The 26,238-nt window shown below is 51.0% G+C and overlaps 1 protein-coding gene across 2 annotated transcripts in view; it reads right to left on the reverse strand.

The window, feature by feature from the left end:
* LOC124405115 (homeobox protein homothorax) overlaps positions 1-26,238 on the reverse strand; it is a 287,444-nt gene that overhangs the window by 73,817 nt on the left and 187,389 nt on the right. For both annotated transcript variants that reach the window (XM_046879750.1, XM_046879749.1), the window contains exon 10: positions 14,843-14,991. In XM_046879750.1, the coding sequence (XP_046735706.1) occupies positions 14,843-14,991 (149 nt within the window). The remainder of the gene's footprint in view (positions 1-14,842; positions 14,992-26,238) is intronic.

The raw sequence follows: 26,238 nt of genomic DNA on the forward strand, positions 1-26,238 counted from the left end.
TGTGATACTTTTAGGTAGGAACTTGATTTTTGTCCGATTGTAAAAAAAAGACGATACCAGACTGACTTCAGGCCCATGGAACATGAGTATAAAACTGCGGCAGCAATTTACTAATTGATAACTGATGAGTAATGAGTGATTTGTTCGAGTGGTCCGTTGATTGTCAGTGGCATAGATAGATAAAGAGAAAAAGAGAAAGAGTGGGCTTCGCCCCAAGGAGCATTGACGAAAGGTCCGTGTCGACAGCGAGGTTTATGTTCATGGATGGATGTTCTTCTTGGCGGCTCAGGCGGTGCCGTCGGTTCGCATGTCTGCGTGGGTGGTTTACTTGGTGTGAGAAGGCCACACTCGCGAAAGTAACGTTGAACACGAACACAAGTTCGAGCACACACACACGGCGCAGTGGCATACGGGAGAGCGAGACAAGGGCGGCACAGTTGCAGTAATAACGCGCTTTTCGGTAATGCAAAGAGTAATTAACATTCCTGTTTTAATTACAGTCACCCCCTTTCCTCTCCCCATACACCCGCCGCGCTTCCTCTTTCTACCACCCCTCTCCTCGCTGCCCCGACATCGCCGCTTCCCACTCCATCGGTGCCTCTTTATTTTCACCACCCCTTTCGTACCATTAGCGAGCACTGGTGCGCGGAAGCTCAGCCCCTCTACCTGACGCTGCTGTTGGTAGGTATAAGCCTCTCGATATAGCTGCTGCACGGTTGCCAGTAGCTACTGGGTGCCGCGTAGTTTTTATTACCGATGAAAAAAGAGTTTTTAAATTAATGAACTTATGGTGTTTCCTTTTGGATTTTAAGACTACTGCAATAATTCCAATTCTGTAGATGTCCCATGCGGAATCAACGCTGCTGCAAGCATTCGACAGAACAATTGGAATATCCTGACATCTCACCTTCAACCTTTCATTTATTTCGCATTAATCAGAATTGAACGATATTTCGATTGCTTTAATAGTGATGAATTTTTTTCATGCATCGTTATAGTATATGTACCTGCCAGCAAGAATTTCTATATTCATCCTTTGAACCTACTCTGTATCACGCAAACGCAGGATGAATGTAAAACTCGGATCTGAGGTAACCAAGATTGCAATGTAACGGTGAAAACAATAAGACGGAAACGTCACTCCGAGGCAAATAGTAATCTGTACAATCTGCATCATGCATCAAGTCATGTTCCCATATCAATCTAACGCAAATTGATGTCCTTTCCACAGTCTCAACGATCTGTAATAACGACTCCTCTGCAGCAGGCCGAAGAACCGTTCGCAATTAGTTTTCATCTCAGAGTTTACCCGTTCGTTAGCAAAGCGCGTTCGGAAGGGTGAAATCTTATCGGTGTCAAAAGCGTAGCCTCGCTTGTTCTCCGCATCTGCATTACCTATCCAGGAGCAAAACCCGCGGACTTGATCCGCGCAGAGCAGGCGGCATAACGCAGAGCAGGGTGGTTAGAAAAGGAGGGATAGGGGCAAGCCGGGAACCAGAAACCAGAAACCAGAAACCAGAAACCGGGAGCCGTCCGTACGTACCTCGACCCCGTGACTAGTGGAAGGGGTGTCGTGATAACGTCAGGGTCTGACAGAGTGCCGGTGCTATCGCATCGCCACACGCCGGCAGAGAAACAAAATGGAACCAGCCCCACCTCCGTCGGGCGACGCCGACGCGGACGCCTCCGTCGACGGTAGCGTCGACAGAAGCGCGGGGTTCCTTCTACCCTTGCCATCCCCCCCCCTCCCCCTTCCGCCACCTTTCTCTACCGCTCACTTTCTAGCCCAGGGAGGCTTGCGAAGGTAGGTAAGTCGCGGCTGGCGTTAACCCCGTGACCCCGCGGGCTCCGTCTCAGCCCGTTGTTCCTTCGCGGGGAGAGAATCGGGAGATAGGAGAGCCTGGAGATCGCATCGCGAGGGTTGAATGGGTGTTATTTATTCCCGAGATGAACGTCTTCTCCGTGAATTTTCGAGCTTGCAGTAACGCCGTGTAGGGCGAAGGATGCTGGCCGCTTTTTGTTACCGATTCGAAACGCAAGCTCTAAGAGAGATCATGGTTCTCGATTTCACTCCAACTTGGATCGGAGCGGGATGACGGTGAGTTGATCAATCCTGATCTCGCTGCGTCGTCTATCCCACCTCCTCGAGAGCAGAAGAACGACCCTGCTCGGATATTACCTGGTATGTAACCAGGTTGAAAATAAGCAGGAATGGCCGGAGAGCTTCAGCCTGCATGGCGGTACGGGCAGTTCTCTCGTTTGACTTTTTTGCCAGCTGGCAGCCTGTTATAGCAGCAGATGATCTCCGAGCGCTTCTCCGTCAGCTTCTCCTCTCCTCTCCTCTCCTCTCATCCCTTCTCCTCGTTTTATTTCGACCGTTTGTTCCATCCGCCGAGTAGGAGAGATCGGAGCGCAGGTTCATTCCTCGCACCATATGCGTTTCGCGAAATGGGAATACATATATTCTTCATCTACGTCGTGAGGAAACGAAGAGTCGTTTCATTATCCCGAATGGTGGAAAACTGATCCATCCCCGGGTGAACCGGAGGAACAAACAAAGTGTCTAATTGCCGTATTCGGCAGACAGCGTGAGAGAAATGCGTCCTGGGAAGGGGGCGACGGGGGATATAAATCTCGGACGGATCGAGACCAGCGTCGAAGGGCCGGGAGATTCTTGTTTACGCGTCGGACAGAAATCTCTGATTTTAATCTCTCCCCTCCGTCAAAGGAGTAACGAGTGTCTCGCCTCCTCGAGGCTCGTGAGGACGGATGGACGGTGGAACTCGAAGCGCACCGGCCTCGAATGTCGAAGACGCATCCCAGCCGCCCGCGCAGCATCTTCCTGGAACTGGTCAGCCGGCCGCTGCGGCGCTGCAGTATCGTTCCCGGTTTCGAATTTAAACCGAAATAATTAATCAGACTGGTTTGTTGTTCGCTAGTGGCGGTTCTCTACGCCCGAATTCTACGCGGTTCGACCATCCGGCCGCCTCGGGTTAGAGTATCGTATCCATTACATTACGCGGAGCGCACACGGAGAGCCGGATAATCTCGGCTTCCTCTTAATTTATTCACAGCGGTTACAAGAAGAAAGTTCTTTCCTCTCTTCCTCCGATAAGTTTTTATCTCTCATCGTCCCATACATATACGGAAACGATTCTCTCTTCCTGTCCATACTTGAATTCACCTTGGGTTACAAGTTTCCATCATGCCGAAGAATCATTCTCGCGCTCTCTTCTCCGCCCCGTTTTCCGCATTCCGCATTCCGCTCGACGAGTTCGCCTTTTCTGAAAATAATATTCTCACAGCTGGCCCGGCCCAGCGTGCATTCGTAAATTTCAACCGTGCATCGTTGCCCGGTATTAGCGCCGAACGGGGTTGTTCAAGGGTGGTTCAGGCGCGAGGCAGTAAGCCGGCAGACGCAGACACACCTGTGTCCCTGCCGCTGCTCCGCCCCCGGCCAGGCCGTCGACTAGATCGATGCCGGGACTCTCCTCTGCCCCTGCTCTCTCTCTCCCTCTCAATCTCCCTCAATCTCTCTTTCTCTCTCTCTGGTCTACTGCACTCAGTGCCTCAGCGTCTATCCGCGCATTTCAAGAGTGACGTAGGTATACGTCGAAGGCCGCTGCAACGAAAAATTTGCATTCTCTTCAACGCGACGTCGACGAAGACGAGCCGGAATTTCAACCAAGCTCGAGGATTGTGTCCCTCCCTGTTGAGCAAGGAAGTGTGCAAAAGAAGAGTATAATAACTCGTTTCAAAGCTCGATAATTCAGGTGGTTTTAATTAATGCCGGACTACCCGCGAGCTTGTAAAGATTCTTTTTATTCCTGTTGTACAAGACGTCGGAAGAGCCCGCCGGTTCTTACTTAACGGTTTGAGACAAGGAGGGGGCGGCCCTCCGAGTCACCGTCGCGACGTTGAGCGTCGGATTATCGCGGTCTATACACACTCTGTACAACGCTGAAAGACCTTAACGCCCGACGTGTACTTTGACAAGTGTTACGTGCCTCTCTCTCTCTCGCCCTTTCTCTCTTTCTCACACTTGCTCTCGTCACTCCTTTGACTTTTGGTTTTTCAGCGCAAGCGAGAAATACACACATACACATACACACACTAGTTTCGGAACCGAATTCAGAAGAAAAAAGAGGACGCAGAATAAAGAAATGTACACGCGGCATTCCCGCGGTCTCAGCATCCAGTCGGAGGATTCGTCCTCGACAGGATGGCTAATATGCGTCGACCGAGGTTCGTATCAGGTTCTGGGGATCAACGAGTTGTATTTCTATCTCACGTCATCGAGCGACCCCGCCGGTGGAATTTGATTGGCCACTCGCCACGGGATCAGAGTTGGCTGGCTCTGTGTTTCGTGATCCAAAGAAGGTATGAGGTTGGTTCAATATAAGGTGGATACGTATGGGTATAACAGATTACACGGTCGTGAATTCTTCAGCTAGATTCTCACCGCAGTTCGAACATAGAATTTATCCTCAACGACGTTAATTTATAATTTTTCTAGACACGGAAATATTCCCAGCACTGTATAGGTAAACATATTTCGGAAAACAACAGCTGGGAAGCAATTGCGGTGAAGAATGAAATCGTTTCGCGGTCGCTCTGCGGTTCGACAAGAAGAACTTATCCCTCCGGATATCAAAAACTGTTATACGGTCTCGAAAACGTTGAGAAGGGCCGTGAAAATGGGGAAAGAGAGGAAGGAGAAAAAAAGAAATAAAAAAAAAAAAAAATTTGCCAAGCCAAACGAAATATATATCCGTATCCGACCACAAGCTTCCATTTCCGGTCGCTGCCGGCAGGGCCACTATATTTCCGGGACATTTATCCCAGTTTATCCCGTCGCGCAAGAAACGAGAACGGGGACCGACTGTCGCGCAGTGGGAGAGGAAGAGAGAATCAACGGAGGGAAAAGGTCCTGCAGCCTGCAACCGAGGGAGGAAAAAGCCGATAGATTTTATTTTCACCAATAGATTCAGCGATTTTTCTTCGGACATAAACGGGCAAAAATTCATTGGTTAAGAAATTTTTCCACAGTATAATTCGTCCTCGTTTCCAAGGCGGGGAAGAAAAGAAGAAAGGTATAATACTTATTATGATTTTAGCACTGCAAGTTTTTGCGAAAGATGCAGATCGTGTGCTAACTTGGCGGTGTATGGAAAAAACAGGAAAGAAAAGAAAAAGAAATAGGGTTGTAATTCACGAGGAGAAAAACTATTCTGCAACTGTGTGCTACCTGCGCAACATATCAGTGCACCCCGACCACCCCTCCGCACTCTGCACGTCTTTCACGACGTGCGATAGATGAAGAAATAAGGCGATTAAAAAAACTCGCGAGGTTGCCGCGGCGCAGCACGCAGCTGGGAGAGGTAATTACACCACGTGACTGTTGGTACAAGGTGCCTCACCTCCTTCCTCGTGGTTCCCGGTTCCCGGTCCTCGGTTCTTCCTTCCCGGTTCCCACTGCGCCTCCTTCCCCGAGACGCGAGCAACGAGCAATTTCATTACTGCTTAACGCCTGTCATAAATCTCCCCGAGCCCCCCGCACACCCCTCGTCTTGCCGGTCCCCCAGACCTCGATCCTTCGACTCCTTCCAGGCGATCCTGCCTCTCGCTCCCACCCGCATCCCGGCGTACGTATACCTCCACCATCCCTCGAGAGCCCACCCTGCACTTTTACGCCACTATTTAAGGAAAAATAATGATGAGAGGATATTTTCAGCCGGTTTTCTTTCTCCGTCTCTCTCGATCTTCTCAGGCCTTACCATTCAGTCTGCAACGCGAGGGGAAGAGAGATAGACAGAGGGAAGAGGGAAGAGTCTGGAATCACGGTAGCATTGAGAGAGCAGAGGGTAGACGCATTCATTTTTCCGCGGCCTGCTACTTCTGAAATTGTCGTTAAACGGTCCATTACACTTGCGTGAAATTCTGCACGGACAACAGATGAGGCTCTGTAATGCCTTGCATCGTGCATCCACGTATCCCATTGCCAACTAACCGTTGCGCGTCGCTCCGTTCGGAGCGGCGTCGTTATACAGACAAGGAACCTGCTTCACGGATCAAAGACTCCGGTTGATGGGCCAAGAGGTCCGCGGTAAAAGGTTCGAAATTTCAACAATTCTCTCCGTTATAATTCGGCAAAAGAAAAACGAATGTCCTTCATCGAGCTGCATTTTTCAATTTTATTTTTACCGCGGTTATGACGCGGTCTCTCCTTTAACACGGCTCTTCCAACGTGTATTCCGAAAACCCGTTTTCGTTATTCGGATAATATTTCTTCACGGTATGTCTACACACACACGCATATATATTCACCAACTGTTTTCACAAATTTTTACTCATACATATATACGTATAGTAAAAGTGACAACAGGAGCGAATTGAAACGCCTCTGTATCGTTGTAGAATTAGAAGAGAGACTTTTGATATCATAAGCAGGCTAAAAACTGAGAAAAACGACGACTGCCCCCCCCCCCCCCCCCCCCCCCGCCACATTGGAGGAATATAAGAAATGTGTTTGATTGTGCAGCAACTGCGCGCGTAAAGAACGTAGTTAAAATGCAGTCACCTCAAATAAGTTGTAACCCGATACACTGCGCATGGCATACGGGTTGGTGCAGCGGGCCGAACGAGCGGTGTGTATTATGTTATATATTATGCACCGTGTCGGATTACCCCTCCTCACCGGTGTCGGCGGTCTCGCTTTTCAGCCGACGCATCAAGTTTTTGTGGTCGACCGGTGATAGCCGACGAGAAGGCATTCCGCTGTCTGGTGGTGAGAATGAGCAGAAGGTACCTTCAGAAAACATCGGTGGACCGTGCCAGCTCGTCAACGCCTGCCCAAACTCATTGGCGCCCGAAAGAATGTCATATGCGGCCAAACCGCCGCGCCTAACCTCGCCTAAGCTGTCCGCAGGGCAAAAACTCCGGATCGCGGATCGCCGAGAAAGCAGTCCGAGGTGCCGATTCGACGAAAGGAGAACGGCCAAATACCAACCGCACTAATTAACCGCTGCTCTGTAGACAAAAACGCTCGCGACAAAATCGCGATGCGCGCGAGCGATAGTGCGAGAGGAGGTGAGGCGAGGCGCGTTTCTTTTTCCGCAAAAGGAGAGAAGCTGCGACAGGTCGAAGGGTGAAGACCTCATCTGCATGGACGTGGCAAATTAATCATCGGCCAGCACGTACGGATCTCGAGGCGAGCTTGCAGTGGTAAAACCCAGATGCCGACGACGAATCCCGTCTGCGAGAACGAGTTCTCGCGAGAATTGTCGGCGACGAATTAGACGGCCGGGTAATTGTCCGGTTGGTCTAAACCAGTCAGGAGACGGATTAGCCGAGCTGAACTTGGACGGTGAATTATTCGGTGCTTAACGGTACTCGCGCTTATCAATAGACGCTATCGCAACGCGGTCGCTCGAATTTCGCAAAGACGTGGTGAGTTTTTGGTGCCTGTTAAGTCTCGAGCTGGGCCGACACTCCAGCTTGGCAACGGAGCCATTTGTCTTCGACGCCGAGACGCCGCAGGAGCGAAAGACGGGTATGAAGTATGCCCGGTTTGTAAAGTAATTATTCCTGATCCTGACGGTGTAGATTATGCATCGTAGTGACGGTGACTCGACGCGACAGGCGATCTTTATCTTCGACGTATAATTTCTAAACCCAGTGACGCGCACCGAGAATTTTTCTCCAATTAGTATCAGCGCCGCGCGGTGACGTTCAAACCAAGCTGCTGTTGCTGCTGCTGTTGCATGTGCACGATGATGATACCGATCTTAAAACGCGAACACAGTCGTGACGATTGAAATTCACCCAGTTTGACGCCGATCGATGAACGCAGCCTCGGGACCATTCATGGTCAGGAGTAACAAAAAATTGTTGATTCTTCCGAGCGAAGCCCAGAGGAAGGTGTTTTGCTGGGAGGCGCGCTGTTTCGAGGCGGATAAATAATTCACGTTCGGTTACGTGTAATTGTGAATTAACGTGATTAGCAGCGAGAATGAACCCGGCAGTGTCGGTCGGATAAGGGGGGATGAGGCGTGACGCGGTGTGCAACACCGGATCTCTCTACCGTGTAATTAATGAAATAATAATTAATTGAATACACACAACGACGGTAATTGATCATTCAGTCCATGCGCGAGACATGTATTATAAAATCACAGACAGCGCGCGTTTCGTAAAACCCTCAGAGTTGAATAAGCCCAAGGGTTGCGGTTGATTCTTTCGTGCTCTTTTCAAATTTGTCCGTAACTTTCCCCCCGCTGATCTAATCGACGTCAGACTCCACTCGGCGAAAATTTCGCCCTTTGAAAATCACCTCAAACGGTAATCCCTTTCGGAGGTTTCGACTGCGAGCTGAATCGTCCTTCGATGTTGCGTTGCCGGATCGCTTGACCGACTCACCCCTGGCAAGCGTTTAATGGTCCCACGGGGTGACATATCCCCGGTAATTCGAGGACGCCCGAACCACCCAGCGAACTACTCGCTAATATTTTATGCGCGTTTGCTGCCTTTTCGCGAGGTGAGCCTGTCGCGTTTTTGATCGGTCACGTATTGAGCGGCCTTGGACTTAGAGACGCAGAAAGACGAGGTGAGAGTAAAGACCCTGGAACGTTTGAATCGTCGGTTAAAAGTTAATCAAGCCACAGAGAGAAAGAAAGAGAAAGAGCTGAATTTAGGCAAATTATTGAGGAAGAAATGTCAGGTCCAAAAGCTCAGCGCTTGCAGTGGCGAACTAACGAGAAATAAAAGAGCTTGAGGTGAAAGTTACCGAGGACCGTAAGGTTTGATCAACACTTGCCGCGCGCGTATGGTTCAGCCGGGGTCGGCGGGATTGCTTGTATAGAGATGGCTGCCCGTGATATAAGATCCGCTGGATCCCGTAGGAAATCCCGGGTACGGGTCTATCTTACCCCGAGGGATAGCGGAGGCGGCGAGGGTGGGTTCACCTGTCAGCCTGAATTAAAGGATGGCCGGGTCGCCGGGCCTGGCAATCGAACAGAGCCTCCTCCCCGCTCCCCGTCTTCCAGGATCTTCGCCTGCACTCGAGGTCCAAGGCGTCACGGAGTCATCGGAGACCCGTGCGTTACCCGAATCACCTGAGCGTAGTAGCTCGAGAAACACACGGAAAGGAAAGCACGCGGCCGGTGTGACAAATATTGAACACCGGTAAACACACGAGTGACGGCAATGAACCGGAGAACCTGCACGCGTCTCTGACGGCTGCAACGCATCGATTTCACCCGACTCCCCGTCGACGACGATAACATCCCCCTCGTGCCGCTGCCGTCCCCCTGAATCGCGGACCACTCTGCTTTCCGAATCCCAGACCGTCGGCCTGCGCTGTGAAAGCGCTTAATGTATTGTGAATAATATAACCCATAGGTCACCCCACGCGCCACTCCGTCCGGACGGACCCGGACCGTCCAGAACTGTTCCCGGGACTGGGAACTAGGAGGCAGGGTACGCGCATCAAGTATTGATGCCACTTCGTCGGGAGAACCTGCTGGCCCAGCGCTAACGGCGAACCTCAACCCGCAAAGGACCTTACGAACCAGATACCATCCTCTGCACTCTCCTTAATGGGCTGCCACCTACAACCGCAGTCACACCTACGTAAGAGAGCTGGTCAGTGAACCGTCGTTTTCCCGCTCCCTTCGCCCATCTTTGTCTCCTTGATACCCGAGAGGAATTTACAACACCCCGGGGGATTGTTGAGCACTGGTTAATGGCATTGCTCCTATATCGCGGAGCGATCGCCGCGTCTTTCCTTACCTTTGGAAGCGAAGGTCGTCGGACTAACGTTCGTCGTTCTTACGGTCAAGTGCAAATTCGTGAATATCTTCGAAGAACCGTTTTGCACTTTGCGACAAGGCTCTGACTCTCTCTCTCTCCGCGGGATCAGCACTTCAAAGACTCCAAGTCCTCGGAGCGACGATCCTGACGGATAAGGGAGATGAGCTACGCGATGGTCCGGCGGGCCTATAGGCCGAGCCTAAGCCCATCGCGACCCGTTTGGGACGGGCGGAGGATTACGTCTCGCGACAAGTGGCACCGGAAAGGGTAATGAGTGGCCAAGCTAATACCAGGCTCAGACCGCCCGCCACCCCTCGCGACTTGAATATGTATTCGAACGTAGCCGCGAAGAGAGGGTCCCATCCCGAACCTATCCGGAGGTTTAGACCTATGAATGCATATTCAAGATACGAATATTTTAAATCCGCCGGGATTAAGCCGTGAGGAAGGAGGGAGGGAAGGGAGGGAAAACATTCACGAGGTGGATGAGGTACGGAATGGCCTGAAAGCGGAGGGACGACGTATAAGGTGGGTGGTGTTACAAGCTGCAGGACTCTACCCGTCGCGTCGCAAAGCAGAGGCTCGCCTCCTTTTATTATTTTTAATATCGACAAGAGAGCGGAGGACGATGGCTGCGGGGTGAAGGATTAACGGCGATAAATTTCGCAAAAATGGGGGCTTACGTTGTCGCGGGTCGACAGTCTAATCCTGCGCTCGCTCGGCTGGCGAGCGAACTGCGCGAAGGGTCGTCGAGTAGTTTTTGCAATTATCTCCCGGCTCTAAGACCCCTTTTTAATCATTTCGCGGCTCGAGATGCCTCGCAATTTTCCTCCTTCGACGTTATCGACAACCAGAGACCACTGCGGGGGCTGACGTGCACAACAGGCACCGCAATCACAATGGCTGGCATCGGCATAATTACAGTTCGCTCGGCTGCTCGGGACTCCCGAAGGCCGAATCTAGGTATTATATTCAAATGTGGCTCAGACCGGAACTGCGAAACGGCGGTCGTGACACGAAACAACCACCCGCGCACTTTAGAGAGGAAATTACATCGTCTGGGTCGACCCTTCCGCTGCCCTTGGCCAGGATTCGGGAGACGACCTGTGCGCTCTGCTCGACTCGGTTCGGTCGAGTCTACATTGACTCCTTGGCCGAGTGCGTCCACCGAAAGAAACTTACGTCGCGTATCCGGGATTTGTTCGGGTGGAAAAACACCCGCGTGGGTTAGTGAATGTATGCAAACGCGTCTCTTCCACGTCTTTTAGAGGTGATGGGGTGACAACGGGCGTGTCTCGCTTCGCCTAAGCGATGTAGTCGCGCGACAAAAAGGCTTCGAGTCGGAAAGGAATTGTCCCTTCTTCGGAGCACGACGCGACCGATGGGCGATCCGACGCCTGGCGAGGGGTGGAGGTCGTCCTTACCGGGCCTTGTTCGGGCCTCTTTCAGCTGGGCCTTCTTCTCCGTTCGGGCCAGGGCGAGACGCTCACGGCCCGATGAAGAGCGTGGTGGACAATAGATATCAGCGCAGATCCTGGCGACGAGAGCGGGGCGCGATAGCGGATCTAAGTGGGCCATGCTGGGCTATGGTTATGGCGGCATAAAACGCTCGCTGGTGTCGAGGGGCGTCGTCCTCGCCTCGCCTCACCTCGCGTCGCGTCGCGGCGTCGACGTCGAGTCAAGTCGACTCCGTCAAGTACCGACCCGAGCCCCTTTATGCCCGTCGAAAAACTCCCGCTATCATTGTCTATGCAAATTGTTTAAGATATCCGCGTAGTGTTTTGCGGCACGCTCGAATTGCCCCGCGAACGGTGTTCTCAATCTGCGTCGCAACGATCCCCCGGGAATATCGAGGAAACTTTATCGAGGTATTGAAAATTCCTGGAACGATCCTCCGGAAAACCGCAGTTGTATCATAGATTTCTATTCGCGATTATACGCCCCGTAGAGTTAAGCAAGACGAAATGCAACGGCGATGGAAAAGCGCACTTGCACGTAAGTGCAAGTCGGCGATGTCCACGCGAAATAAATACTTGTATTCCGTACAGTCTGGAGTATGTGAGCCGACGACCTGCAGGCGAATGTAATTTCGTGAAACGTTTCCATTGATATAAGAAGAGCGGTGGAGAAGAAGATACTGCAAGCTAGACGGGTATATCCATATATCTTGCGGTTAAATTAAAATGGATTATATATCTCGACCCGGTGTATTCAATCTTTCTTCTTTTACCTCATTCCGTTTATTGCCCCGGTTTTTCGCGTAATTGTTATTGCGCAGAAGTGAATTTGTACTTTTCGCTGACCCGGGATCAGAGGCTGGATGAATAGGCGAAAAAATAATTGCTGTAACGTGACTGTTGTTCCCTCCCTAAATCTGTCTCTTTTATTAACGCGTGTACATATAAACCTACTTAAGCACATGGCTCTATTGTGCGGCAATAGAGTCCGTACCCTTCTCGCTGCAAGCGTATACAACATCTGGATTTATTTGCATAGTTTATGAGCGGCGAGCGAGGGGCGAGAAAGCAACGCTTGTGAGTATACCTTCATATTTGGATGAAAACCGCCGTTCACCTGCGGATATCCAGGCGCCCAAGTAACCTGCGAGGAAGACGGCATGCCAGATATTCGGGGTCGAAAGTTCCCTCGACGTCGGTGTTTTGGGCATAGCGCAATAATTTCTCGGTAACGAAGAAACGCGGGACGGACAAGGACGACGCCGAGGTCGAGGGGGTGGTGGGCAAGGTGGGTACGGAACTATTTGGGAAAGCCGGTCTACCCGGGTGGAGGCTGCGTCTCTCCGGTTTGTCATTTTGAATCCCGCACCCGAGCAAGTGCGCGGCTTGAACGAGCCAACCCTCCGAAGTTTAATTAGACGGAAGCCCAGCATACATCATGGTTGACTTCGCTACTCCGTGCGGCAGCGACGTTTGCAAGCCCAGGTTCGTCCTCGCGTCGCCTCGCGTCGCCCCCGCACACATCAGAGAGCGAAGTTTCCCTCAATTATTCCCGGTGATACTTCCACGCACTGGATGTGCAGGGTGTGTAACACGGCGTGTCTCTCGATGAGAATTGGCGGACTGCCATTCCTCACGATGGAGGATAGAAGAGACGCCCAGTCGTCGAACTGCGCAGAATCTTGGCACCGTCGAACGAGAAGCTGACGACCCCTCGTCCTCGCCGATTCCTCACGCTATTCGGAACGTGCACATACATATATACATGTATATAAGTTTAGTATATACTGTGTATATATACGTGTACACAGCTGATTCCTGGGCATCGCTCGCTTGGCTGCACCCTCGCCACCGGATTGTGGTTTTAGACCTTCCCGAGCCCCGGAGTCCTGACGAGAGCGACGGACAGCAGGATGTAAATTAAATTCATTTGATAGAACCGGAATGAATGGCTCTCGCACGCCAATCTCCTAGCACATATTTGCCGAATCGCTGCCTTTGCCTCTGCCTCCAACCCTCGACAACGCTTTGATTAAATTTCGCACCCTTTCCAAAGATGTTGCCGGAAGAATTTCCATGTAGCGAAGTTAGACACCGCAAAGTAACGTCGTTTCATCCCTCGGGGAACACGAACACTCGAATGAAGAATCGCTACGCTCAAAAACAGCCCGATATAGCTTGAATGTATAATTTCAACTCTTCCGAATTCATAAACAGTCTTCTGGAACAAACTTTAGGAATTGAAAAGCACCCTTGAATGTGAAATACCAGGAATGGGAATAATGTTTCAAAATTTCTTGCAGTCATTTCAAATACCGTTATAAACAATCTCCTAATTTTTTGTTAAAAATGATCAACAATTGTGTATAAATGAGATAATGTGATTCTAACGTGCCAACGATTTGCTAATTTTTCAAAAATTGGACGATCAACTTTGCAGCTAGCATTCTACCGACCTAAAACCTTGGATACTGAACCCTATTCGAAATCAAATTAATTATCACCGAGTGACTTTAAGTATTCGAGACGGGTAGCGATAACTTCAGGTTTCTCAGTGGCAACCAACAAAGCTAAAGTGAACTTAAGAAGGAGAGTAATTTAGGCGTCAATGTATACATACGCATACTTCGGAACAAACTTTCAGTGTAGATATGTACATACATATATATATATATATATATATATATATATATATATACGTATAATACCCAAGGAGTAAAAAAATGGAGACAGTAAAGCGGAGAGCGTAAAACAAAACGAAAAAGGAAAAGAAAGGGGAAAAGATTCTTTCAGAGCAGACAAAGTGTTTGATCGATATCCCGGCTCTTAAAATAACTTTCCACGGTGCACTGTAAGGTATAACCTAACACCGAGACGACGTCCTGGTCGTTCCCCTAGGCTAGAGCTCTAGAAGCCAACCATGGCCGTACCAAAAGTACAAGGTATTACCGACGTCCATGGTAGACCAATACAGACGCGTCACCCTGCCGCGTGTGAAACAAAATCTTGGACCGAACGCCACGTGCTTCTACGTGTGGGTCTATGCATGTACGTCGACCGCACATGAGGGGAACACGAGCATGGATCGGTACGTAGGTTAAACCGTAAGCTTGGTACAGTTCGGCACGTCATAACCAATAGAATCAAGGGCGCGGCGTGGCGGCGGCGGCGGCGGGTGCCGGAGTGTGCGACAATGGCATTAACCGTGGTGCAATACGATTATATCGCTCGGGGGTAACCTGATCACACCCGAAATCCACGGGGTGTCCAACCGGCGGAGGCAGCGTTCGGTGGCCTAATCGGGTTGGGCTTTTTGCAGCTCGGATTACCCGTGAATCATTAGGGGCGAGGGGCCCGAGGCCCGAGGCCCGGGGGTGGAATCGAGGCGGCCAAGAACAACGGCCCTTATCCGCGCATTAGGACATTAAGTCAGCGCTGCAGGACTGATTCGCGTTTTTTCACGTAGCCGCGAAACAAGCTTTTTATCACCTTGGAGGCGCGGGATGCGTAACTTCGACCCGAAGCCTCGATCGGATCACCGATCGAAAATCTAGCCAGCAATAGGAATCACTTACCGTTAGGTGTTGGAAGAGCCACGCCCTCAGGATGTTGGTCGCCACCTTAGGGAAGATCCCTCTCTTCTTTTGGTTCTTCTTGCCCGACGAGTCGTCGTCTTCTTCGCCCGTTCCTTCCCCGCTCCCGATACTCGCATTACTCGCGTCACCTGAAACATTCGAAACAATTCTGCGGTCAGACGTCTGTGGCTATGCGGATGAAACTCAAGAATGAACGATGAATAATGAATCTCACGTCGGGTGTCTAGGCTCCGCTCTCAGAGTGACGAAAATAAAAATCATCAATTACGGTGGTAAATGCCTGAAATGACGGAGCCCAGCTCTGCAGCGCCCGCAAAGCGCGTATCTACTCTATTTCGAGCGAACTCCCCTCGCTCACTCGGTGTCGGAGTTAAGTGACTTAAATGCAAATACAGGGCGAGAGCGCAACGCCGGGTGGCGCAGCTACGAAAGGGTTGAATCTCGTTATCCAGATTCAGTTGTGTCCAGCGGTTGTGTGAACGACTGGCAATGTGGAGAAGAAATCGCGCTTTCCAGCTATATTCCAGAAGAAGACTGGTCTACGTACGCAAAACAAGTGGGCAGAGTGCCGCAACGAGAACTAAACAAAGAGACCAGTAACAGAGAGATCAACACGGTCTGGTCACCGAAGCGAGGCGAAGCGGGCTGGAAGTGGAAGCGGACACTCGCTCCCGGGGGGTTTGGGATGACAGGTCGCCCGGGGCAGTCAGTCCCTCGCCTCACGAGTGTTCCTTGTCCAAGATTAACTTTGAATTCGTCAATAGCGGAACCGGGACTCGGGGGAAGTGATGGATCGAGAGTTTGTCCATGACCGACAACGGGGGGGGGCTGTGTGGAGAGAAAACTGCGGGTGAAAAACTTGTCCCATCGGACTGCAGAACTTTCCCCCCGAATTGACGAGCGGTGATCCCTTCGCTGCAAGAATTCTTACTTCGTTACGATGTAATACATGTTATACGTTGAACACCTAACACGAAAAGCACGGACGCTGGCAAAAACCAGGGTGCTTTCGGCCTCGTGATCGTCCTCACTGACGTCGTATATCGGTGCCGAAGACACCCTCGTGTGAGTAAACACACGAAGGTCTGCTCGGGGTTGGCGGACGGCTACGTCCCTCTGATTGCAGTTAATTTACTCCGTGAATCGGGTTAATGTTGCGTACCGGTCCTCCGCAGCTCTCGCCCGAGGGATGCTGTGATCCCGTCGTTCCCACACCGATTGTCCACCACCACCACCTTCGCAGCGACGCGTCGTCGATAATACGATCCCGAATACAGGGCGTCACGTGACAGGCCCGAAAACCATCCCCTCGGCGTAGGGAGCTTTCGAGTTCCAAATGGAACCGTTTCTTGGGCAGTTTCACGATCAGTAAAAAAAGATCACATTTACATGCAGTTCCTGAGAATCGGTAACGTCGATTAGGCGCCGAGAATCCGTGCAGACAGCCCGCCGGGGATGAGGAAGAGGTTGAGCGAGGGAGCAAAGTAGTACTAGCTGCATTTACGAGTATGTAGACGTGGGTGAGAGCTCGAGAAAAAAAGAGAAGAAGTAAGACGGAGGCCAGAAGGGCGGAGGTGGAGAGCCATATCGTCGGAGCGTTGATTTACGCAGAGCGGGTACGCATTTTTACGGCTGCGTTATAGAGATTTAAGTGCGGCCAATTATACATTTATGAGTGTCTACACTAGTCGCCGTATAGCGACTCTCAACCCTCTCTTCGCTTGCACCGCGAAGACGACGAAGACGATTACGAGCAAGAAGACGACGTCTAGCTCTATGTTTAGCTCGATCGAGGAACCTCTACGGGGTGGTCTTCAAGGAAGAATTATATCCGCCCGCGTATCCGGAAGATTCGGCAAGTTATATTAGCTGGAAGGGCAGGTGACTGGATCGCGATAGATTTGCAGAGCTCTGGAGCTTTTCGGTTTCAAAAACGCCCTGCAGAGTCGTGTGTTTCGACAAACCTTACCTTTTTTCTTTTACTTTTTTTGATTGTCTTCTGGCTACGATACAGTTGCGTTTTCCTCTGCTTCTCGCGCCTGGCAGTAAATAAATGTCTCGGTATCCGGCGCTGCTTCGACGACTCTTCTCTTCTCTTCTCTTCTCTTCTCTTCTCTAGCGGGGAATCGCGGCGCCGCTCGTGGTGGGCTATACGCGATGTGGAAGATTCGGGTGTCGGGCAGCGATGGGTTTATATTTAGGAACCATATGCGAGGTTATTTCGAATACGTGCGAGGCGCGCCGCTGGAGCTAGGCAGCCAGGACCAGGACCACAGTAAATATATATAGCTCCGGTTCCTCGGGGTGCAATCACTCCTCGACACCTCGGATAAGGTGCGAGAATCTGAAACCACGTTGTTTCATTCGAAAGCGGAGTCTGTACCGAAAAAAATTAGTCGCTTACTCGCCAGAATTAGATTCGATCATCGATCAAGATTGTCAACTTTACGCAAACTTAAGTTGGATAACCTCGACTAATTGCTGGGGAATGAAAAAAAGAAACTGTATATACGAAAACCGATGCGAATAAATCGCTGGCTCATAATTCATGCGGTTCGTGAGCGTGAGGACGGCGCAAAGGGAAAGAAAAGAAGAAGCGAACGAGTTGAAAATTATCCTTCGGTCGACCTATTTTACCAGAAACTTGAGCCACTCGAGGCATCGGTAAAGAATGCAGATCAGTTTACTTCCGTATCACTTCAAGCCCCGCGTTCTCCCCGATCATACCACGTGGAGATCTAGAGCAAGAAGCGCCAAGAAGGCCGTGCACCCGAAGCTAGTGCAGCGAGACGAAGCATCCGGACGAAGATGATCGCGTGAGCTCGTTTCTTTCTTCTTTAACAATCCTGCGGCGGGGATGCAGAGCCGCGGTTGTACGTTAACGATCGGGAAACTAAGGAAGGACACAAGGCGCTAATAAGTGAAACGCGGCCGCGTAACAAAGGTCGGGCTCTCGAGGCGTGCGCGAGCCACTAAATCATTCCCGAGAGACGCAACGAGCGCCTCGCTCGTATCTCGAACTGCAGCATCAGAAGAAGAAGGAGAAGAAGAAGAAGAAGAAGGTGAGAGAGAAGAGGAGGCGGACGGGAGTTGCGGCGGCCGCACGCGCCCACGATCGCCAATTAATCTCGGCGCTAAATAGTCTCGAATTAAGCACGGATCCGCGTGTATCGTCCCGAGGAAGAGGGTCGGGTAGGGGGAAGGGGGAAGTCGTTGCAGCCTCGGGCTGCCGCAGTTTACCGCCGAAAATAGTTGGTCGCCAATTGCCTCGGGGCAGAGAATTCGCGTTGCGGTCCGTTGACCCCGATGCGCCGGGGAATCATGCGAAAAGATAGCGTGTCCCGCTATATTCAATTCCCGCGACGACTGCTCGTGAATCGCGTTCACGTATACACGGAAAAATATGCAAACGACGTAGGAGCGACGGCGGGTGGAATGTTTTGTCAATGGAACCAGCCGTGCCGCTCGGCGACGAAGGATCGAGCTGCAGCAGCGGCCGCGAAGATACCGCGACGCGATCTGGTGACGGAGGTCGACGATGACCCGGTAATTAATGTTAACTGTATCAATTCCGTCGCTTAATTCGGTCCCCGAGCTGCCGAAGCCGCCGGGGAAGATGGGTTCGGCGATAGAAGAAGGAATCGGAGAATCGACGAGAGGAGAAAATCGCGAAATATGCTGCGGCCTCCGGTGTCTCGTGAATTCTAGTAATCCTGATGAAGCACGAGGTTTTCGAAGCTCCTAGAGGGACGGAAATACCGAGCGCAGCGGGACCATGAAGAAGAAGAAGAAGAAGAAGAAGAAGAAGAAGAAGAATAAGAGGAGCTATGCGGATTAACGAGTGTGCGACGCCGCTCCAAAGCGTGTTATTGTTATGATAGAACTCGGATTTTCGGGAATGTCTCTCGAATCTTCACCGCCCCCTTCTTCGCCCCCGCGTCGCGCTCCCTAATTCCTTCGTGTTTACACTGACGGGTGCGAACACGTTATAGCTGTGCCACTAGCGTACAAAACGGGAGAGCGAACGACACTTGGGGCTATCGCCAAGACACCTGCCTTTCCTCGTCAGAGAGAAATTATTATAGATCCACGCACGCACGCTGCACGCTGCACCGCCTTGTGAAGTTCTTTCAACGAGCCAAACCGCCGCCCCCCGCCCCTTAAAAAGCCAACGAATTAAGAGACCAGACTCGACGAGCGGTCACAAATTTCGTGTGTGCTTCACGAGTCTGTTTTTAAACAACCCCGAACCGTTTCCGCGCGTTAACACAACAGAGTGTAAAACCGATTGAAGTGTTAGAAGAAGGAGAAGAAGAAGAAAAAGAGAAGGAGACGCCGTAACGATGAAACGTCGATTCCACACGTCGAGGAGCACATCGGACTGACGAGCGCGATAATTAATTCACTGGAAAATGGACCCAGAAAAGAATGCAAGGAAGACGAAAAAAATGATAAAAAAAAAATAAATAAATAAATAAATAACCAAACGTTGATACGCGTTCGGTAAACCGGAGCAGATCGCTCGTAGAGTGTAGATGGTGAAATTAACTCGATAAATAACCCGATTGCGGTCGGGATAGCCGAGTGAACGAGGTATACCTAGGTAGTCGGGTTGATTGAGACGTTCGAAGGAGCCTCTGTGACAGTTATCTGATTCATGGACATGCCGGTATATTTTATGTGTCGTACGATCTATGAATACTGATCGATTTGCCGCGTGCGTTGCGGTGCCCCCGCGGAGCGGCGGCTGCAAAAGCGGCGGAGGGAGGTGGAGGCGGGTGGAATCGATATATCAATTACCGCTGCAGCGCAACACGTGAGTAATCTAGGTGCATTCGTTAGCGAGCCGCATGGCTGTTTCTCCGCAAATACGACCCACATTCGTACGTGCGTTTATATCCCGCGTCTACCGCGTTCGCCGATTCTCGAAGATCGTAAAAACGGCACCCACACCGTCACCACGATTTTCCATCACGATTCGCGGTCCCGCCTCTTTGCGGTTCTTTGCCCGGATTATTAGTCTCCGGATGAACGACGTTGCAGGGTTCATTGAAGTCGTTGATTCAAGGTGGTCCAAGGATTCCGTCAGGCTAACCTCCGGTCGGATCGGTGTGGAAAGCGACGTTTTTTCTCCGAGAATTCCGTTTTCTTGGTTTTATTGAGAATCGATCGGTTCGCGATACGATCGGTCCATCTTCTCGGCTCCGCCGGGAATAAAACGAGTTGAATAAATCACATTTTGTACGAAAGTGGAGTAATAAAGATTAAACGGTAAATAATATAGCCAGTTTCAAGTGTGTTATACGGCCACCTTGATTCTTGTACTTGTTTCATGCTGTATACTTGTCTCCTTCGTTTTTCTCTTCTCTCGACGCCTTGTTGTTCCTTTTGTTTATGTCAACGGATGTTTCCAGCAGCAGACCGCGATCAGGAGCGTCGTAAGGTAAAAGGAATGCGTGCGGACGGGTAATGAAAAAGAAGGATGAATTTTAATGCTCGGGGGAAGTTTGCATCGGTAATTAGGTTTTGAGAGATGTCCGCATCGATCACGAACCGGCCGCGGACGAATCGTGCAGGCTGAAACGTCTGCGAGTTTTTAACGTATATCGGAGACTCAATCACGATCTGGTATTTAAGGTATTAATATTCCCCCCCAGCCGCGGTGCAAGACGCAGGAATATTCAAACCCGTTGCAATTTTTAAACCGACGACGACGACGAAACCGGAATTATTTCTCGTATACGAGTTCCGTGGAGCTCTGAGCTCTGAACACAATGCAATCGCTCAGTCGGTTGGTTTAGCAAAGCTAAAGCTCGAGCTTCAAAAGAACGTCATAATCAGAGCCGGAGGACACCAGACGACCTTTTCCTCTTTTCGATCCTTAGATCGAAACGAGGAGAAAATTCCTGGAGACGAAACGGACAAAAACGATCTCCCGTCACTCCCATCGAGGGAGAAAAGTGACGCTATGCAAAGGGAATCCGGGCAGAGGCAAAGCTGGAGAGTCTTGGCCCAGGTTCAGTCGAACACATCCCGTTGACAGCCGCGTCGTGGAATCGGTGAAGGATTCTGTCGCACTCAGCGAGGCCACACCGAGAGATTTGGCGAAGGAATAGAAACCTCCTCTTCTCGATCCTCGGACTGATCGCGACTGACGAGCGGAAATCGGCAGCGATTTTCAACATCCTAGGCAACGCTTTCTACCGCAGGTGCAACGATCATACCCGAGGTTGAAGAGCATCCGTGTTCCTTGCCCGGTGTTCAGGGGCACGTATAGAGATTACCTTAATTAATGCTCGACCCGGCGCGACTCGCGTTCGGTGATGTGTAGCTGGAAACAACGCGCTGCTTTCTATGATAATTACAGCTAGGACGTGAGACTTCGTCTTAATTATACAGTCGTTAAACAGCGATACTAGCGCGTGCTACCGCGATACTGTCCCCAGATTACCACACGTGTCATAAATACCCTCGCGGTCTCTCTGTGTACCCTGGCCGACGCTCGGTTCCATGCCTTACCACGTCCCCCCGCCCCCTGAACACCCGTCGAACAAACGGAACTTAGGGGCAGCCCCCGCTATGTCAACACTAGAAATTCACTCACCACCGTGTTACCCGCTATGAATATACATTTTTTAACCAGGTACCATGACTCCAAGCCCAGACAATGATCCATTGTTCTGTACCAGATTTCAGGGCAGCTTGAATGGATAGACTGGATTTCTTCGAAGATAATGATAAGGGTTGAAGAGGAACCTGTTCGATAACGATTTCAGTCAACGTTGCGTATTGGTCACATTGCCACTTTCGTTCCCCGTTTAAGAAATCGCGATTATAACAGAATCGAACTCTGTTTCACTTTGTAGCCCCTGAGCTTCAGTGATTCTCTATACTTCGAGTCAAAGAGACTTTATGGATGCGATCTGGCCTCGAGTACCTCGACGTAGGGTTCAGCGGCGTTGCGTCAAGTCCAGGGTTCGAAAGGGCGGGACAAAAGTGTTAATGGAAGCGCCGGGACGGCGACGTTAACGTTGCGATGCTGCACGGTGTCAGGCGGAGACATCTGACGAGCACGTGTCCTCGAGAAATGGTGTTGGGATTCCGTTTTCGTGCGTGTTGGTAGCGGGCCCGTGGAGCACAGAGATATCTGCGTACGTAGGCCGAGGAGTGGTGCATGCGGCACGAAGATGACTTTTTGTCGCCGTGTGCGGCGGCCACGTGGTTCACCGGGCATTTAAGGGTGAGGGTTTAACGTTTTAACGACTCTCGCGTCCTCTCGTTCCTCTTGCTCTTCGGTTTCGCTCCTCTTTTTCCATACATCCCCGATGTTTTTACCCCGCGTGTGTGTTTATCTCATCCCGTCCTTTTTGTCCGTGTTTCTTATACTCCTCTTCTTACTCCCTCTTCGTCTCAGCTTTACTGTATCCATCTCTTATTTTCTCGTTTTTTCATATTCCACAGCCGCACCGCCACCACGATCCACAGCCTTATTCCACGTCGAGATCGCGACGGATCGCAACGCGGCGAGATGTAGACGCCGAGATAACCCTCGCCGCAAGATTCCGAGGCTCGGGTTTCGTACACAACCGCGAGCGGGCCGATTCAACGCTCTCTCGGGCACTATTTTTAGTCACTCTTTAAGAATACTCGTAAAACGTAACACTCCTCCGTTTCGTATCGCAATTAGTGACTACTATGCGATATAAAACGGTTATATGATACAATCCGGCTTTCTACGTGCTGGTCGTATCCCAAGATAGTAATTTACGCATCTGTAAACGAAAATTCTTACCGCCAAACAGGTAAATCGATGTATTCGAAGAATTAACTTCTATGAAAAAGAAAGTATATCTACCCATAACGTCCGCATTGAAAATCTTGAAAAGAACTAAAAATTTTACAATGATGTGTGGTCATCCATCCGGCAGAATTCTTCGGAGAAGGATTTCTTTCACGGTGTTCCGATAAGGTTCCACCATCGGTTCTTCGATTCTCCGCAGCGGTTAGTTCGTCCGCTTAACTGGGAAGAGAGATTCGTTCCGAGATAGCGGCCGATCGCGTACGCGTTTCCGCGGCGAGAGTAACAAGGGGTGAGCCAAGTGTGCCTGCGGAGGATATCGACGGTGTATCATAGCTGGAGGGTCTCTCCTCTCCTCTCCTCTCCTCTCCTCTCCTCTCGCAACGCCACCGTCTGTCTGGACGAGGACCATCGCCGGTCTCTCGAGCTCTGCCTCGGTAGTGTGTAGAAACGGTACACGCCGGAACGGCTGGCTGTTTCGTTCGGTACTCCGGGGCGCTAACAAGACGGCCCGGAGGCCCGGGTGAGTTATGGGCCGCGTATCACACCCTCCGCCGGCCGGGATAGCACACATAGCTAGCTGTCGCCAGTTTTCTGGCTCATTACTGGCCACTGGTGCCCATTTCTCTCCTCTTCGCGAGGAGAGCTGCCATAACGCGGCTGCGGTGAGACGCGGTGGTCTCAGCTCAGCTCAGCTCAGCTCCGCTCCTCCGCAGCGAGGTTAATCAATGAGTTAAGGAGAAGAAAAAGAAGAAGAAGAAGAAGAAGAAGAAGGGAAGGAGGGGGACAGCCAGGAATCCTGGTCCAAGGGCTATCAACGAAGCGTCGAGGGTGCGGAGGGCGAAGAGGGAAGAGAGAGGGAGCGAGAATTGGATTTCGGAATGAGAATGACTATCGAGGCGAAGATTTAACGCGGCTAGAGAAGCGTTGGAAAAACACTACTATGGCCCTAATAGCCCGGATTGTTTGTGTACCCAGGCACGAATCGGCTCTATAAACTGCCGATCCTAAACCTGCGAACTCTTAAATAAAACTAAAATAAATAGCGTCGTGTAGCCTGCAGAGCTCAAAGCTGACTACGAGGACGATGCAGGCGACCCGAGGCAACGCGGTGACAGTCACTCCCTGTATATCTATGTATAGATTACGCCGCAAGCTCGCTACCACGAGCTCTGGAATCGCGTCTCGACTCCGCAGCGGGTCCACCGCTCGTCGTTTTATTCAAATTAACTTCTAAATAAACCGGCTGTAATCAGAGTGAGTTGTGACGGGCCATTTCTGAGTCGTCGGCTCCGGCTCTCAACAGGGCTTTTCGTCCTCGAGTCGAGATGTCGTCTCGAAATGTGCGTATAAGAGATCAAATTATAATACACGGTACAGGAGTACACAAGTTCGCACACCTGTTCGTCCGAGGTATTCGCTGCTCATTTTACCCTCACCTTCTCGTCTCGTTCTTATCGTTGTTATGACGACAGTGTTGTTTTCTCCGTTCAGTCAGTTTTCTGCATATCGTTTTTACAGCGAAACGCATTATTTTCGAACACAAAAGTCAGCGCTCTCCTTCCCTCTCATCCTTTTTTTTTTTCTTTCACTCTCAAGTGCCGATCGGTCGATCGATCGATCTTGCAGATATTTTCAAGCGACGATCATCGAGCTTCACCGTCAAGCCCGAGGGGCCCACTTATCCCAACGAGCAGATATGCCCACGCGTTTCTTATTCCGTGCAGTGCGCGCGAGATCCTCACGAAAATAATATGTAAAGCGATCGATATTATGTGTTTATTATAATAAGAATAAAGAAAACTAGAATTACCCGAAAGGCGGCCGGTTGTATGGGTATAATCAATTTATCACCGCGGGTGCCGGTGAACCGCGTACACACGCAATATCGCGTTATATCTTATATGCGAGAGCGAAACACTGTGCAGTTCGTGCAAAAATAGGTGTAGCCAGAATTATCGCCCCCCCGCCCCCCTAGATTTTTCATCGAGAAAGAAAATGCGTGGAGTTAATCGAGAGACGATAAGAAACCGCTGTTTGTTCGTCGTATAATAAAGAAATAGAGAGAAGCCCGACAGTCAACACCGTGTCACTTTGTGCGGTTGATGACACGTTCGGCGTATACGGTTGTGAGGAAGGGATGGAGGAGGGTAAGGCGAAGGAATGCGTGAACACGCTCATCGGAGACCCTGAAGAATTTCTTGGAGAGAGAGGCGCTTCGGGGGCCGAAATACGAAACGGAGAGATGAAGAAGAGCGTAGAATTTCGGAGAGCGCGACGGGAACGAAGAAGAAGACGAAGAAGAAGAAGACGACGACGAGCGCCGATCGTCGGCGGCGCAGCTGTTGATGTTTTGTCTGCCGTGGTAGTGCAGCGAGCGCATGCTGCAACGGGCTTTTCTCCTCTGAAAAGGAGAGCGCTATTCCACAACCGCAGAGCAGCAGAGCGCGGGCTCTTTGCCTCCGTCGCTATTTTAGTATCGTTAAAAATGCATCCTGCGCCCTGCATCGGCAGCCCCGTTCGCCCCGCGTTTCAACGCTCTCTGCATATATGCCACCGTATCGCCTGCAGGGTGGAAAAATTTTCAAGGGCACTAATTTCGACGTCGATCATCGAGATTCGACTTCTCGGAGACGCGCATGCAGCCAGACGGTTTTACCAACTTGTTTTAGCATCGCGCGTACGGTAGCTACGAATAACGAGATATAAATCCGGGAAACTCCTATCACCGTTATATAAAGGTTAATTAATGCCGTAGAGATTACGAAAAGATTAGATATATCGCGTAGGGCGCGTTATAGCCTCCGTGTTTTTGCGCAGCGCTGGCGAGCCAACTCGGCGCAGCTATAACTCAGCCGATTTAATAACGAGATATTTCGGATTAGCGCGAAGGAGAGTCTCTGCAGTGCAGCCGAGAAAGGCGGGGGTCGGCCGGCTGACCGCCGGTGGATCAGCCTCCATTGCGAAGGTTCGCAGACTTGTGAGATGGCGAGGGCAGCAGCGGTTCGATGGGTGCAGCGCACCTCGGCCCTCATCCACCCACGCGCAAATCCCCGCGCACACGGGAGAGAATCGTCCGCGAAAGGAATAAGAAGACGAAGAAGAAGAAGAAGAACAAGGAGGAAATAAAAAGAAGGAAAAAGGGGGATAAAAAAATGAGGAGAAAAAATCCCGTCTGGATTTTTTCATATCCTTTTTCACCCAACAGGCGCGGGCATCTTTCCCTCCTCTCCTCTCCTCTCCTCTCCTCACCACACCTCACCGCTCGTCTCCTTCCCGCCGCCGCGTGGGTTAAAGAGAGATATCCATATAGGTGATTCCAGGCCGATCAGATTAAGATGGACAGAGAGAGGCCAGCCGTGGCCGCAGGGGTTAGAGGCGCACAAGATGGAGGCTGGTTTGATGGAATGTAGCCTCCATCGGCGGGCGTCGTGCGTGTGTGGGTCGTGCATACGCTCCGTGCGTGACGTTGCCGTGTAACGTAGGTGCGTGACTGTATGCGGCGAAGAGGAGCCGAGATTACTCTCCCGGATGCTCGGCGCAGAAGGTTGCGCGGAGCGCGATCGGCGCTGCCCGC

This window comes from Diprion similis, chromosome 4 (genome assembly GCF_021155765.1).
Source record: "Diprion similis isolate iyDipSimi1 chromosome 4, iyDipSimi1.1, whole genome shotgun sequence".
Classification (NCBI taxonomy): domain Eukaryota; kingdom Metazoa; phylum Arthropoda; class Insecta; order Hymenoptera; family Diprionidae; genus Diprion; species Diprion similis.